Source organism: Lytechinus pictus, chromosome 10 (assembly GCF_037042905.1).
Source record: "Lytechinus pictus isolate F3 Inbred chromosome 10, Lp3.0, whole genome shotgun sequence".
Classification (NCBI taxonomy): Eukaryota; Metazoa; Echinodermata; class Echinoidea; order Temnopleuroida; family Toxopneustidae; genus Lytechinus; species Lytechinus pictus.
In genome coordinates this window covers 32755571-32770137 of record NC_087254.1, presented here as the reverse complement: position 1 = coordinate 32770137, position 14567 = coordinate 32755571, and the positions used below count along the sequence as shown (strand labels likewise).

Genomic DNA, 14567 nt, shown 5'->3' with positions numbered 1-14567 from the left:
TACTATAGCTTATAGCGCATATTTGCTCTGTTCGACCCATACCAGTATCAAAATAAATCGAGTGTGTTTCTATATGTGAGTTTCGCGCTATCTATCATTAATGGGCGTACGGCTATGCAGTATTTAACCCAGAGAGCTCCCGCCCGCACAGCGGGCGGGAGCCCAGAAGCTTACCGTGTATTTTACCATTGTCACCGGACTAGGGTGATTTATGGTCTAAATATTTCTCCAAATGAATTGTGAAAACAGAAAGTATACAATTACCATGATTATATGGATGAAGGTCTAACGAGTGGCAGATTCCTGACATCTGGGCACAGTCTGGAACCTCAAAAAAACGAAAAGTTCTCTCCTTCTACCCCGTCTCGATCGGCCATTTTTGTTAAAAATCGTAACAAAATGGCCGATCGAGACTGGGTAGAAGGAGATAACTTTTCGTTTTTTTGAGGTTCCAGACTGTGCCCAGATGTCAGGAATCTGCCACTCGTTAGACCTTCATCCATATAATCGTGGTAATTGTATACTTTCCGTTTTCACAATTCATTTGGAGAAATATTTAGACCATAAATCACCCTAGTCCGGTGACAATGGTAAAATACACGGTAAGCTTCTGGGCTCCCGTCCGCTACGCGGGCGGGAGCTCTCTGGGTTATGCAGTATTTAGCTTATAGTACAAAGCTCATGCAGTAATCCTGCGCGACTTTTCAGACGAGTGCCGTGGCAAAAACTCCGGTAAATAATCCAAGAATCTAGCTTTATCTATCTACCTGAAGTAAGTCATGTAAGTAGGATGGTGACCTGTATGTGAGACGGGCATCTAACTGTTAGAATTTAGTGTTGTAGGCATTGGAAATACACTATATACAGCAGGCGAAGTTTGTATTAACTAATCTCGCACAACAAGTGTTATAAAACGGCGATTATGTTATTGTGCAATTTGAATTGTTGCATCACGATTTTGTGATGTCCCGTATAACTTACCTGTGTATAAAAATCGCATGCGCCGGTGAGATCGGTAGAAAAGATATATTTTAACAAGTGTAATCTGCCAGCAGTGTGGATCGTATTGCCAAACACTTTTCACAAATTCAATCATATCATACACCATATTTTCTCCAAGTTCATTAAACCTTCGACCTTCACCATGAATAGAGATGATCTGCAGGCTGGCATGACGGGAAATTTTCAACATTTTCTGATTTTCTTGTCCTGTAAAGTGTCAGACGGATGTCGGCCATGGGCATGGGCATGGCCCATGCCCTTGGGCTTGCCCAAGTCAATGGCCGACGAAGGTGCCAGCCAATGGCACTGGCGCATCCACTCTGATTGTACATGTATTTAGGCCTAATATAAATTTATCTTTATTATTTCTTCCTTATTTCCATGTCAAAAAGCAGAATTTAGGAGTAATTGACTATTGAGGATTCTCCATCTGGATGATCTGGCGCACCCTCCTCAATCACTACTAAATTCTGCTTTTTGACGTGGCCGCCTGGTCGTGGGAAAAAGGAAGAAATAATAAAGATAAATTTATATTGAATACATGTACAATCAGCGTGGATGTGCCAGTGCCATTGGCTGGCACGTTCGTACACTCAGCTTTTTAACATTCCCTTATCTATGTTTAGTTTTTTGGGCACTTTGTTGAAGTATAATCTAAATTGTTTTTGTTTTTTTTCACGAAAAAGGGCATTTAAGTAAAAAAACTCTTTCTCATTAGTTACATCATTTCCATACAAACAGGTAGATCTATATTCAAGGGACAAGCCAATGCAAAGTCCACCCCACCCAAGGGTTCATTACATGCCGCCGCGCACAGAAAATTCAAGCCATAGAAGTCGTGTGTTGTGGACCCAAGAAGTGAGATCCCAGCACGCGCGACCCACTAGTTAGAAATCCACTGCCAAACGCGGTTCGTGGTGCGAGGTTAGTATACTAATACTAACCTCCCAATACGTGTGAGTGAGTCCACCCCAACATTATGTTGGTTTGAAATAGAATGGAAAAAGCAAACAAGCATAATACTGAAAATTTCATCAAACTCGGATGTAAAAAAAAAATACGAAAGTTATGACATTTTAAAGTTTCGCTTAATTTCGCTAAATAGAACTTTATAATATTGTAGCATAATGAGTTATACCTTTAAGATGTATTTCATAGTTTAGTCGTAGAGGGCGATATTTTCATGTAGTGTTATGCTTTACGGTTATTGGAGAAGTACGTCAGTTCGCTGGGAGCTGCGGTGGCGTGCGGTTGTAAGATGTAAGCTCCGAATAAATCAAGTTGAACTGTATACTGAATATCTCCCAAGTTGCTTCATTTGCATGATCGAGGGTGAGTGAGCGGGTGATCTGGTGTATTTCAGAGGAGTGAGAGAGTGTACCACGTTGCACAATATACTTTTGTGAGCGAACCTGCCCAAAAAGTGATATAAAAGTGAGGAGAAGCGTGGACCGGGTTCTGGAGACTGCGAGACGGCAGAACGCTACCCCGACAGGGCCCGGTTACACCACACTGGTGGCAGCGGTGGGATTGAACAACGTGGTATTGGAAGCTCAGACAACTTAGGCGCCTGTATTACAGGGAGCGCCACGTATATCGCCTATGAAGATTGCCAGGAGAGAGGGGTAAAGAGAGCGCCGAGGAAGGGTGCCTGGAGAGAGGCAAGAAGAGAGCGCCTATGCACGTTGGTGAATAGCACCCGGAGTGTGTGTGTTGGCGACAGCGTGGATAGCGCAGAGGAAGGGAGCCTGGAGAGAGGCAAGAAGAGAGCGCCGATGCACATTGGTGAATAGCACCCGGAGTGTGTGTAGGCGACAGCGTGGATAGCGGCTATGCATGTAAATGTATAGCGCCTAGGAAGGGTGCCTGGGGAGAGGCAAGAAGAGAGCGCCCTGGGTGTGTGTGGCAGAGATAGTGCCTACACACGTTGGTGAATAGCGGCCTGGGTGTGTGTGGCGGAGATAGTGCCTACACACGTTGGTGAATAGCGCCCTGGGTGTGTGTGGCGGAGATAGTGCGTACACACGTTGGTGAATAGCGCCCTGGATGTGTGTGGCGGAGATAGTGCCTACACACGTTGGTGAATGGCGCCTTGGGTGTGTGTGGCGGAGATAGTGCCTACACACGTTGGTGAATAGCACCCTGAGTGTGCGTGGCGGAGGTAGCTCCTACATACGTTGGTGAATGGCGTATTGAGTGTGTGTGGCGGAGGTAGCGCCTATGCACGTTGGTGAATAGCGCCCTGAGTGTGTGTGGCGGAGATAGCGCCTACACACGTTGGTGAATGGCGCCTTGGGTGTGTGTGGCGGAGATAGCGCCTACACATGTTGGTGAATGGCGCCTTGAGTGTGTGTGGCGGAGATAGCGCCTATACACTTGGGTGAATAGCGCCTATTGAGTCGGTGTGTAGATGACAGCGTGGATAGCGCCTATACATGTAATACCTTGGTCACATTTGCTCTACGGCGGCCGTACGGCGAGTCGAAAAAAGCCGTTTTCACATTTTATGTACGAGCTACATAGAGGTGGTTTGTAAAAAATGAATAAAACGGCTGTTTTCGACTCGCCGTACGGCCGCCGTAGAGTAAATGTGACCATGGTATAAATGTATAGCGCCTACGACGAGTGGCTATGAAGAATGGATCTGAAATTACTTGCAGGATAAGTGCAGCGTGGAGATGGGGATCTCTGAACGTCGAAGAGAAGTACTTGTTGGATATGCAGATACTAGCAGCGAGGGAACTGGAGCTGTCCTATGTTGGGAAGGAGCAAGTCATATCCTATGCTAGTGGGGTACTGCATTCAGAAAGCAGAGAACAACTACTATGGGGCTCATAAAGAGTCATGGGCCATGGTAGTATTTCGGAGCTGCAACATAACTTCTATGGGCGGAGATCAGGACGGAGCATCGGGCACTTGGTTGGATCTTTGCAGAGGCAAGGGTGGTTGCCGTGGAACTTGACATATCAGTAATGAGCAGTTACCAACAGAAAGAACGATCAGGTAGATCTTGAAAGCAGAGCATCAGTCAGTCGACCGGCCCGATTGGTCAACAATGGCTTCAAAGTCTAGTGTGGAGAAGTCCTATTGGAGGATGCACAGCTAGAGATGAAGCAAGACATACTCTACATGAAGTAGGAGTGTGACCAAGGTCGGAATGTAACCTGGCATGTGATGTTGTTCTTCAGATAGATAGTTCGAAGGAATTGCGTTGGATGCACATCCGCTGATTGTTACGACAGGGTAACGCCTTGGCCTCCAAAGAAGTCTTTATAGAGAGAGATTGAGATGATGAAAAGTAGTTCTAGACATGCGCCTTGAAGAAACCCCCAAGAAGAAATCCTCTAGCACTTAGAAATCTGCAGAATAGATATTGGACATAACTTTCACTATAACTTTGTGCCAGAAACAGTAAAAGACTCTGATGCATTTGATTTTTGTATTCAAAATGTTGTTTTATGCCTTGATGTATGCTTTATTTTTTGTTGCTTCCATGTTTTCCCTTTCCTATTTTCTAACCTTTCTTATGTAATTATCATCTTGACATTTTCCTGATCTCAATGCTACTCTCTTTACTCTTTCTATCTATTTCTGTATATAGATTATTTTGGTTGTTAATGTAAGAACGGTACTTCCTTTATGTACTATGCCAATGTATATACCTGTATATTTTTAACATTGTTTTAATGTTTTCTATAATTCTTGGGAAGAGCGAGATAACATTTAAAGAAATTCATGTTTATGCTTTGTTGTTAATACCTGGTCCGAGGACAGCCCAGACTTGGGGAGGGGCTGTGTAGCATAATGAGTTATACCTTTAAGATGTATTTCATAGTTTAGTCGTAGAGGGCGATATTTTCATGTAGTGTTATGCTTTACGATTATTGGAGAAGTACGTCAGTTCGCTGGGAGCTGCGGTGGCGTGCGGTTGTAAGATGTAAGCTCCGAATAAATCAAGTTGAACTGTATACTGAATATCTCCCAAGTTGCTTCATTTGCATGATCGAGGGTGAGTGAGCGGGTGATGTTTAGGGTTAGGATGTATTGTATATATTACACTGTATATATATATTTTTAACCCCCGGTGGCAAAATATTTGGTAATGTTGTTTGTGTATGACAGCATTCCTTTAATTTTGGTACTCTTTATTGACTTCAACCTAGTGTCATATTGTGAAGTTTATATTTTTTGTTCTTGGAGTGTTAAGGAGTGGATATTGATTTATATTTTGAATGATATATGGATTGAGCATTATGCTTGGTTTGGTATCTTTCCTCTGTTTTATTCATAGTTTGTTCATTTTTTTATTGAAGGACTTACAACTGACTTTATCCTTTATTCAAAGTTGTAAGGGAGGAAATATGGAATATACCATTATGTTGATAATTGCAGTTTATCAATTGTGTATTGATATGTCGATCTGTTGATGATTGCAGTTAATCAATTTGTGTATTGATATGTCGATGTTTGCAGTTTATTATTTTAATGTTCTGGCTTGGAAATGCCAAGGGTGTTTCTGTTTCTGAGTGAGTAATTTACTGTTGCTATAATTTACTTCAATACATTGTATGCACTAGTATGATGTATATGACAGTGATTGGCTTGTTATGTGAAATTGTACACTTCATGCTTTCATAGGGCATTATCTTGACAGAGGTTTTAATTATATGCTTACTAATGATTTTTATATTGTCAGATATGTTTGTTCTGAGGATATAGATTGAATTGAATGTTATCGGTTTATTCAAGGTTTTGTTACAAGACGAGGGAAGAAGAAAAGTGGTTGCGCCAATATGTTTGTTTGTGTAATGTCGCCCTCTGCGACAGTTTGTTGTTAAGTCGCCCCTTGTTCGGCCGGCGCTGTTCTGTGAGGTAAAGCCCGATGATGTTGGCTTAATAAACTGTATTATTAACTGTAACTGGCTACTCATCTTTCATTTAATTATTGTCGCAATAAAAAACAAAAATAGTGAATGAGGGGCATCATCAATTCTTTCATTGTTTAATTCAAACAAAAAACAAAAGAAATAGTGAGGGACATCATCAATTCTCTCATTTATCTCTGAGTTGTGCATATATCTTCTTATTTTACATCCAATTTTGATGGCATTTACAGCATTATATTTGTTTGATTTTTCACTATTCATTTAAATCAACTTTTTTTCTTGGGTGGACTTGACCTTTTATGGTAATTAGCCACATTCACATTTGAATTATTATATACCAATTCATGCCATCCATTTATTATAATACATGTACATGAAATAGAAGTAAATATCATCGTCCCATGTATCTCATTGAACTAGCGAGTAGCCAAATCATTTATTTTCAAATGAAATACAATGTACTCTCCATTCTTATTGAAATCCAATTTCAGAGAAGTACAGTGTATTGCTGTTTAGGGGAGCAGCAACTTGAACACACAATACAAAGGCATCTCTCAATTCTACTATTCAGCCCATAATATAATTTTCCAATATTTGTACATTCCCATATTCTACCATCTTTTTGTCTATAGAATTAGCAAGTGGAAGGAGACCATTTGAAGACCATCATCAGTGACCATGTCAGAAGCACAAGCATCTGCTCCTCCAGGTTCTCCAGAGAAGACATCACCGAGCAAACAGCATGCCAAACTGCCCTTCTTGGTTCCAAGTCCTGTTCCATGCAGACGAACCAGAACAACCTCCATGTAAGATTCCTCTTCTGTGTTTTTGGTCAATGTTGTTTTAATTACTGTGGTTGACACTGGTCCTGGCTTTTCCACTGCATCATTCCACCACTTTCAAACTGGCTGTCAATCATACTAAAACCCATCTAACTGGCACTTATACCCCATGAAACTAAATTCAGACTGTTCAAACTTTTGTAACTTTCTCATTTTGTAACAAATAAAAGTTACTGCTTTTAAGGACGTTCCACAGTTATGTTTGTGCGCATCATGATCTGCGCATATTTTACACTCTGCGCGCTGACGTCACAATGGATGAACTTGTGATTTAATCAGCTGTAGGTAATGTGAGCTGATTTTTCTCCTTATCTACATTAACTGCAGATCTGATGTGTTATTTTATGAAGCTAATAAACTGGAATTATTCCATGGACCATTTTTTAAAATTCCTCTACAATTTCAAAATAGTTTCTCTGTAGTGCTGCAAAGTATGATGATTATGACCCCCGAGTATGAATAAATGGAAAAGTGGTTCGGAATTTTTCCTCACAGATACTGCTTTTGGCGCATTTTCGGGTGTTTTAAGAAGCAAATTTGCTTTAATAAGAGTGCTGATAGTTTCAAAACAAGCACATGAATATGAGGCGCCGAATGTACCAATATTATATAGAACAATTATTTGTTATATAATCATTATTTATTAAATAATAACTATTATTTATATATAATTTACATTTTATTTGTAAATAACTACTATTATATAAAATATCATTTCTAATTATTTATATATAATTCCAAGTAATACTTCATTATTTGTAAATAATAATAGTTCGACATTCCATTATTTATAAATAATGATTATTTGTTTTTCATTATTTATAAATAATGATTATTTGTTTTTCATTATTTATAAATAATGATTATTTGTTTTTCATTATTTACAAATAATGATTATTTGTTTTTCATTATTTATAAATAATGATTATTTGTTTTTCATTATTTATAAATAATGATTATTTGTTTTTCATTATTTACAAATAATGATTATTTGTTTTTCATTATTTATAAATAATGATTATTTGTTTTTCATTATTTATAAATAATGATTATTTGTTTTTCATTATTTATAAATAATGATTATTTGTTTTTCATTATTTACAAATAATGATTATTTGTTTTTCATTATTTATAAATAATGATTATTTGTTTTTCATTATTTATAAATAATTTGTTGAGTTTTCCATTATTTATAAATAATGATTATTTGTTAAATAATGAAAACGTCTACTTCATTATTTATAAATAATTTTTTCGAGTGCACCATTATTCTCATTATTTATAAATAATCATTATTTCATGTTCGAGTTTTCCATTATTTATAAATAAAGATTATTTGTTAAATAATGAAATATCTACTTCATTATTTATAAATAATAATTTTGTTTCAATATCCCATTTTTTATAAATAATCATTATTTATAAACAATTTTTACAGTTTGCCATTATATACAAATAATCAGTATTTATATACAAATAACCATTATTTATTAAATAATGCCATTATTTATTAAATAATGCCATTATTTATTAAATAATGGAAAACTCGCTATAACATGCAAATGTGGGACCGCCCATGATATGAATATTCATGATGCGATTTCCTTTTTCGTGATTTTTCTTCACAAATTTTTGTCCATTTCCTCTTCATAATGACATTTCTTGAAGCAATTTTCTAGGGATATGGTCTGATTGTAATATTCTTCATTTTCTATATAACTTCGTCTTCGTAGAAATATCAAAAAGTGTAATTTTATACGATTTTTCCTACAGTTCACAATCCCCATAGGCGCGTGTGTATCGTAGGGACAGCCGGTGAATCGACTGAGTGCTCTTCATCGAAATACTACGTTGGTTGGTCCCCGGAAGTGGCGGGCGGAATTTAGCCCGAATCCTCGATGGAAGTCGATCAAGTGCACATGAGCTGAGAGAGTGAAATATCAGTGTACTTGTACAGGCCCTTCTACTTTTTATAAATATTTCTAAATACAGTTCTAATAATGCACTTCAAATACATTTTGGAGTGTCTGTTTGAGGCGTTTAAGCGTTTGGGGCGATTTCACCCTGGCCCCAAAATGCTCGCAACGACAATACGGGGGCATGATGACCCCTAAATTTTTAAAAACTTATTTTTCTATTGAAAATTATCACAAAATTCACCAAAAGTGTGCACGAAAGCCTTCGTATTTCACTTTTAAAACTCCAAAAAGTGCCCAAATGACAAGCTTGGTCGCTTCGCTGTGTCGCTTTCAACTTGAGAACGTTTACGCGTCTGCTTCCCCCCCCCCCCCCCCCTCCTCCGAAAGAAATTCTGTATACGGCCATGCTCTAAAGAGCCTGGCACATTGATTTATGTATACTTCATTTTCATTATTTTTATCTCATTATCATCATGGCCTTACGCAGAATTTTTTCCGGGGGGGGGGGGGGTGGGGGGAGCAGGACGCGCATAAACTTTCTAATAAAAATCTTGAAAAAGCGAAGCGACCAAGCTTGTCATTTGAGCTTGGTCGCGTCGCTGTCTCGCTTTCAAGATTTTTTTGAGAAACTTTACGCGCGTCCTAGCTGCTCCCCCCCCCCCCCCCCCCCGGTAAAAATTCTGTGTAAGGCCATGATGATAATGTGATAAAAATAATGAAAATGAAAAGTACATATAAATCAATGTGCCATATGCTCTTTTGAGCATGGCCGTTCACAGAATTTCTTTCGGGGGGTGGGGGCAGACGCGCGTAAACGTTCTCAAGTTGAAAGCGAGACAGCGAAGCGACCAATTAAGCTTGTCATTTGGGCTTGGTCCCGTGGCTATCTCGCTTTCAAGATTTTTTTGAGAAAGTTTACGCGCGTCATGCTCCGGCCCCGGCCCCCCTGGAAAAAATTCTGCGTAAGGCCATGTTGATAATGAGATAAAAGTAATGAAAATGAAAGTATACATAAATCAATGTGCCAGGCTCTTTAGAGCATGGCCGTATACAGAATTTCTTTCGGAGGAGGGGGGGGGGGGGAAGCAGACGCGTAAACGTTCTCAAGTTGAATGCGACACAGCGAAGCAACCAAGCTTGTCATTTGGGCACTTTTTGGAGTTTTAAAAGTGAAATACGAAGGCTTTCGTGCACACTTTTGGTGAAGTTTGTGATAATTTTCAATAGAAAAATAAGATTTTAAAAATCTAGGGGTCATCATGCCCCCGTATTGTCGTTGCGAGCATTTTGGGGCCAGGGTGAAATCGCCCCAAACGCTTAAACGCCTCAAACAGACACTCCAAAATGTATTTGAAGTGCATTATTAGAACTGAAACTTATCTCTACACCAGGAAAAATTAACTTAACAAAAAAAGCAACAAGAAATATTTATAAAAAGTAGAAGGGCCTGTACAAGTACACTGATATTTCACTCTCTCAGCTCATATGCACTTGATCGACTTCCATCGAGGTTTCGGGCTAAATTCCGCCCGCCACTTCCGGGGACCAACCAACGTAGTATTTCGATGAAGAGCACTCCGTCGATTCACCGGTTGTCCCTACGATACACGCGCGCCTATGGGGATTGTGAACTGTAGGAAAAATCGTATAAAATTACACTTTTTGATATTTCTACGAAGACGAAGTTATATAGAAAATGAAGAATATTACAATCAGACCATATCCCTAGAAAATTGCTTCAAGAAATGTCATTATGAAGAGGAAATGGACAAATATTTGTGAAGAAAAATCACGAAAAAGGAAATCGCATCATGAATATTCATATCATGGGCGGTCCCACATTTGCATGTTATAGCGAGTTTTCCATTATTTAATAAATAATGGCATTATTTAATAAATAATGGTTATTTGTATATAAATAATGATTATTTGTATGTAATGGCAAACTGTAAAAATTGTTTATAAATAATGATTATTTATAAATAATGGGATATTGAAACAAAATTATTATTTATAAATAATGAAGTAGATATTTCATTATTTAACAAATAATCTTTATTTATAAATAATGGAAAACTCGAACATTAAATAATGATTATTTATAAATAATGAGAATAATGGTGCACTCGAAAAAATTATTTATAAATAATGAAGTAGACGTTTTCATTATTTAACAAATAATCATTATTTATAAATAATGGAAAACTCAACAAATTATTTATAAATAATGAAAAACAAATAATCATTATTTATAAATAATGAAAAACAAATAATCATTATTTGTAAATAATGAAAAACAAATAATCATTATTTATAAATAATGAAAAACAAATAGTCATTATTTATAAATAATGAAAAACAAATAATCATTATTTATAAATAATGAAAAACAAATAATCATTATTTGTAAATAATGAAAAACAAATAATCATTATTTATAAATAATGAAAAACAAATAATCATTATTTATAAATAATGAAAAACAAATAATCATTATTTGTAAATAATGAAAAACAAACAATCATTATTTATAAATAATGAAAAACAAATAATCATTATTTATAAATAATGAAAAACAAATAATCATTATTTATAAATAATGGAATGTTGAACTATTATTATTTACAAATAATGAAGTATTACTTGGAATTATATATAAATAATTAGAAATGATATTTTATATAATAGTAGTTATTTACAAATAAAATGTAAATTATATATAAATAATAGTTATTATTTAATAAATAATGATTATATAACAAATAATTGTTCTATATAATATTGGTACATTCGGCGCCTCATACATGAACCCATATTTTTTAATGTTTGCACCTCTTATAGGTATACCTTCCTGAACAACTTTGCAAAGTTTGGTGAAAATGACATGGATTTTGAATAAAGTGCAGCATTTCTTATACTTCTCAAGTTTGTTATTGAAATTTGACATTTTTGAGGTTATATCTCTCCCGCAATTTCTAAGAACTGAGAGTGTTGTTAGACTTAAATGAGCAAACAATTGACAGCAATCGATAGATTATCCATCTTACGGATACAATTATTAATCATATTGCAAAATTTGACGAAATTTTCATGGATTTTGACTGATTAATAGGGCTTTAATCTCAATGTTGTGATCTCGTGAGGTCTAAAAATGCCGAATTCTTTTGGATGCGCAATTCTTAAGAACATCATCCATTTTGGGTTAACTTTTATAAAGCTCTATAGCAAAAAATCAAGCACATGGACCGATGTTAATTTTTGCATATTTGGAATATTCAGGTGCTAAAGTATCTACATGTATGTGCAAAGTATGATGAAAACGACATGGATTTTCAATGTTTGGGAGCAAGACTACGGAACCACCCGCATTTTAGACGGTATTAACAGACTTTTGCTTGTTTTCGGTGCATTTTGGGCTGTTTCAAGCCAACGCGCAATACTTTGGACACTGATAATTTTAAAACGAGCACATGGACCCCAAATTTGTAATGTCTTAACTTCTTTAGAATATATTTTTCTGCAAATCTAGAGAGTATGATGAAAATGACATGGATTTTGAATGTTTGGGAGCAGGACTAAGGAACCATTCATATTTTAGACATTTTGGACGGTATTAGACTTTTGCCCGTTTTAGGCGCATTATAGACTGTTTAAAGCCAACTCGCAACACTTTGGACACTGATAATTTGAAAATGAGCACATGGACCCCATAATTTTAACATCTTAACTTCTTCAGAATATATTCCTTTACAAATCTAGAGAGTATGATGAAAATGACATGGATTTTGAATGTTTGGGAGCAGGACTAAGGAACCATTCGTATTTTAGACATTGTGGACGGTATTAGACTTTTGCCCGTTTTAGGCGCATTATAGACTGTTTAAAGCCAACTCGCAACAATTTGGACACTGATAATTTGAAAACAAGCACATGGACCCCATAATTTTAACATCTTAACTTCTTCAGAATATATTCCTTTACAAATCTAGAGAGTATGATGAAAATGGCATGGATTTTGAATGTTTGGGAGCAGGACTAAGGAACCATTCGTATTTTAGACATTTTGGACGGTATTAGACTTTTGCCCGTTTTAGGCGCATTATAGACTGTTTTAAGCCAACTCGCAACACTTTGGACACTGATCATTTGAAAACAAGCACATGGACCCCATAATTTTAACATCTTAACTTCTTCAGAATATATTCCTTTACAAATCTAGAGAGTATGTTGAAATTGACATGGATTTTGAATGTTTGGGAGCAAAACTACGGAACTATTCGCATTTTAGACGGTATTATTAGACGTTTGCACGTTTTCTGCGCATTTTAGGTGGATTTCAATATTTTCAAGCCAACTCGCAACACTTTGGACACTGATAGTTAAAAAACGAGCACATGGACCCCATATTTTTAATATTTTAATGTCTTTAGAATATATTCCTCTACAAATCTAGGGAGTATGATGAAAATGACATGGATTTTGAATGTTTTGGAGCGAAATATGGAACCATTCGCATTTTAGACGGCATTATTAGACTTTTGCACGTTTTGGGCGCATTTGGGCGATTTTCATGCCAACTCGCATCACTTTGAACACTCATAGTTAAAAAACGAGCACATGGACCCTATATTTTTAATATTTTTATGTCTTCAGAATATATTCTACAAATCTGGAGAGAATGATGAAAATGACATGGATTTTGAATGTTTGGGGGCAAAACTACGGAACCATTCGCATTTTAGACGGCATTATTAGACTTTTGCACGTTTTGGGCGCATTTTAGGTGGATTTCAATATTTTCAAGCCAACTCGCAACACTTTGGACACTGATAGTTTAAAAACGAGCACATGGACCCCATATTTTTAATATTTTAATGTCTTTAGAATATATTCCTCTACAAATCTAGAGAGTATGATGAAAATGACATGGATTTTGAATGTTTTGGAGCGAAATATGGAACCATTCGCATTTTAGACGGCATTATTAGACTTTTGCACGTTTTGGGCGCATTTGGGCAATTTTCATGCCAACTCGCATCACTTTGAACACTCATAGTTAAAAAACGAGCACATGGACCCCATATTTTTAACTTCCCTACACCTTCGATATGCATTCCTCTACAATTTAGCCGAATTTGATGAAAATGACATGGATTTTGAAAGAAGTGCAGCTTACAAAATACTTTTTTAATTTTTGTGTAGATTCACGTCTTTGAAGATTTGTTTTTTCCGAGTTTTTGCACCATTCTTGCCAAATGAGGGCACTGCTGACTCCAAATAGATATAGTTCTACCAATTAAAAGACTTTCTCTTTCTTTTGTATACACTTTGTTATATATCTTGAAAATTTGATGAAGTTTGATGCGGTATCTACTGAGTAAAGATGATTTACACTCATTAGGTGAATTCGTGAGGTCTAAGAGAGGCATAATTCTCTTGATTGCGCAAGATTGCATATCATTCAAATACGGCGACTTTGAAGACCCGTAGAAAAAAAATAAGCACATGAACCTATGTTATTTTTTGCATTTTCATAATGCATAGATACCAAAGTAACTCTCTGCAAAATTTGGTGAAAATGACATGGAATTCATTTTAACTGTGGAACGTCCTTAAATTGAAATTGATATTTTCCCAGGGTTTCCCCTGTATTTATTTGCAGGACATGAGTGGAATGTTACGTCAGGCAACCTGTCTCTGATTTTCACTGATGTAACATTCAGTTGTAAGGAGATTGGTATCTACAATGTACCGGTATTGTCAGTGAATGCCACCAGACATTGACCTTCATGGACTGCCACCCTGAGGATGTTTCACAAAGAGAAAGCGTGACTCAAAATCGCTTTTAAATTCCCAGTTGCTTGTGGAATACCTGTGCAGATTATCATCGCATTGGTCTGATCATGCTCCTACCAAAT

General features: G+C 36.6%; 1 protein-coding gene across 4 annotated transcripts in view; it reads left to right on the top strand.

Moving 5' to 3' along the window:
• The first annotated feature begins 597 nt into the window (after positions 1-597).
• Positions 598-14567, top strand: part of LOC129270114 (cold shock domain-containing protein C2-like) — a 35332-nt gene continuing 21362 nt past the window's right edge. The window contains exons 1-3 of one of the 4 annotated variants that reach the window (XM_064105864.1): positions 636-781; positions 1744-1926; positions 6521-6694. In XM_064105864.1, coding sequence (XP_063961934.1) covers positions 6567-6694 — 128 coding nt within the window. In that variant the 5' untranslated portion in view covers positions 636-781; positions 1744-1926; positions 6521-6566. Of the gene's footprint in view, positions 782-1743; positions 1927-6520; positions 6695-14567 lie in introns of all 4 variants that reach the window. The other 3 variants (XM_064105862.1, XM_064105865.1, XM_064105863.1) reach the window with 3 other exon arrangements.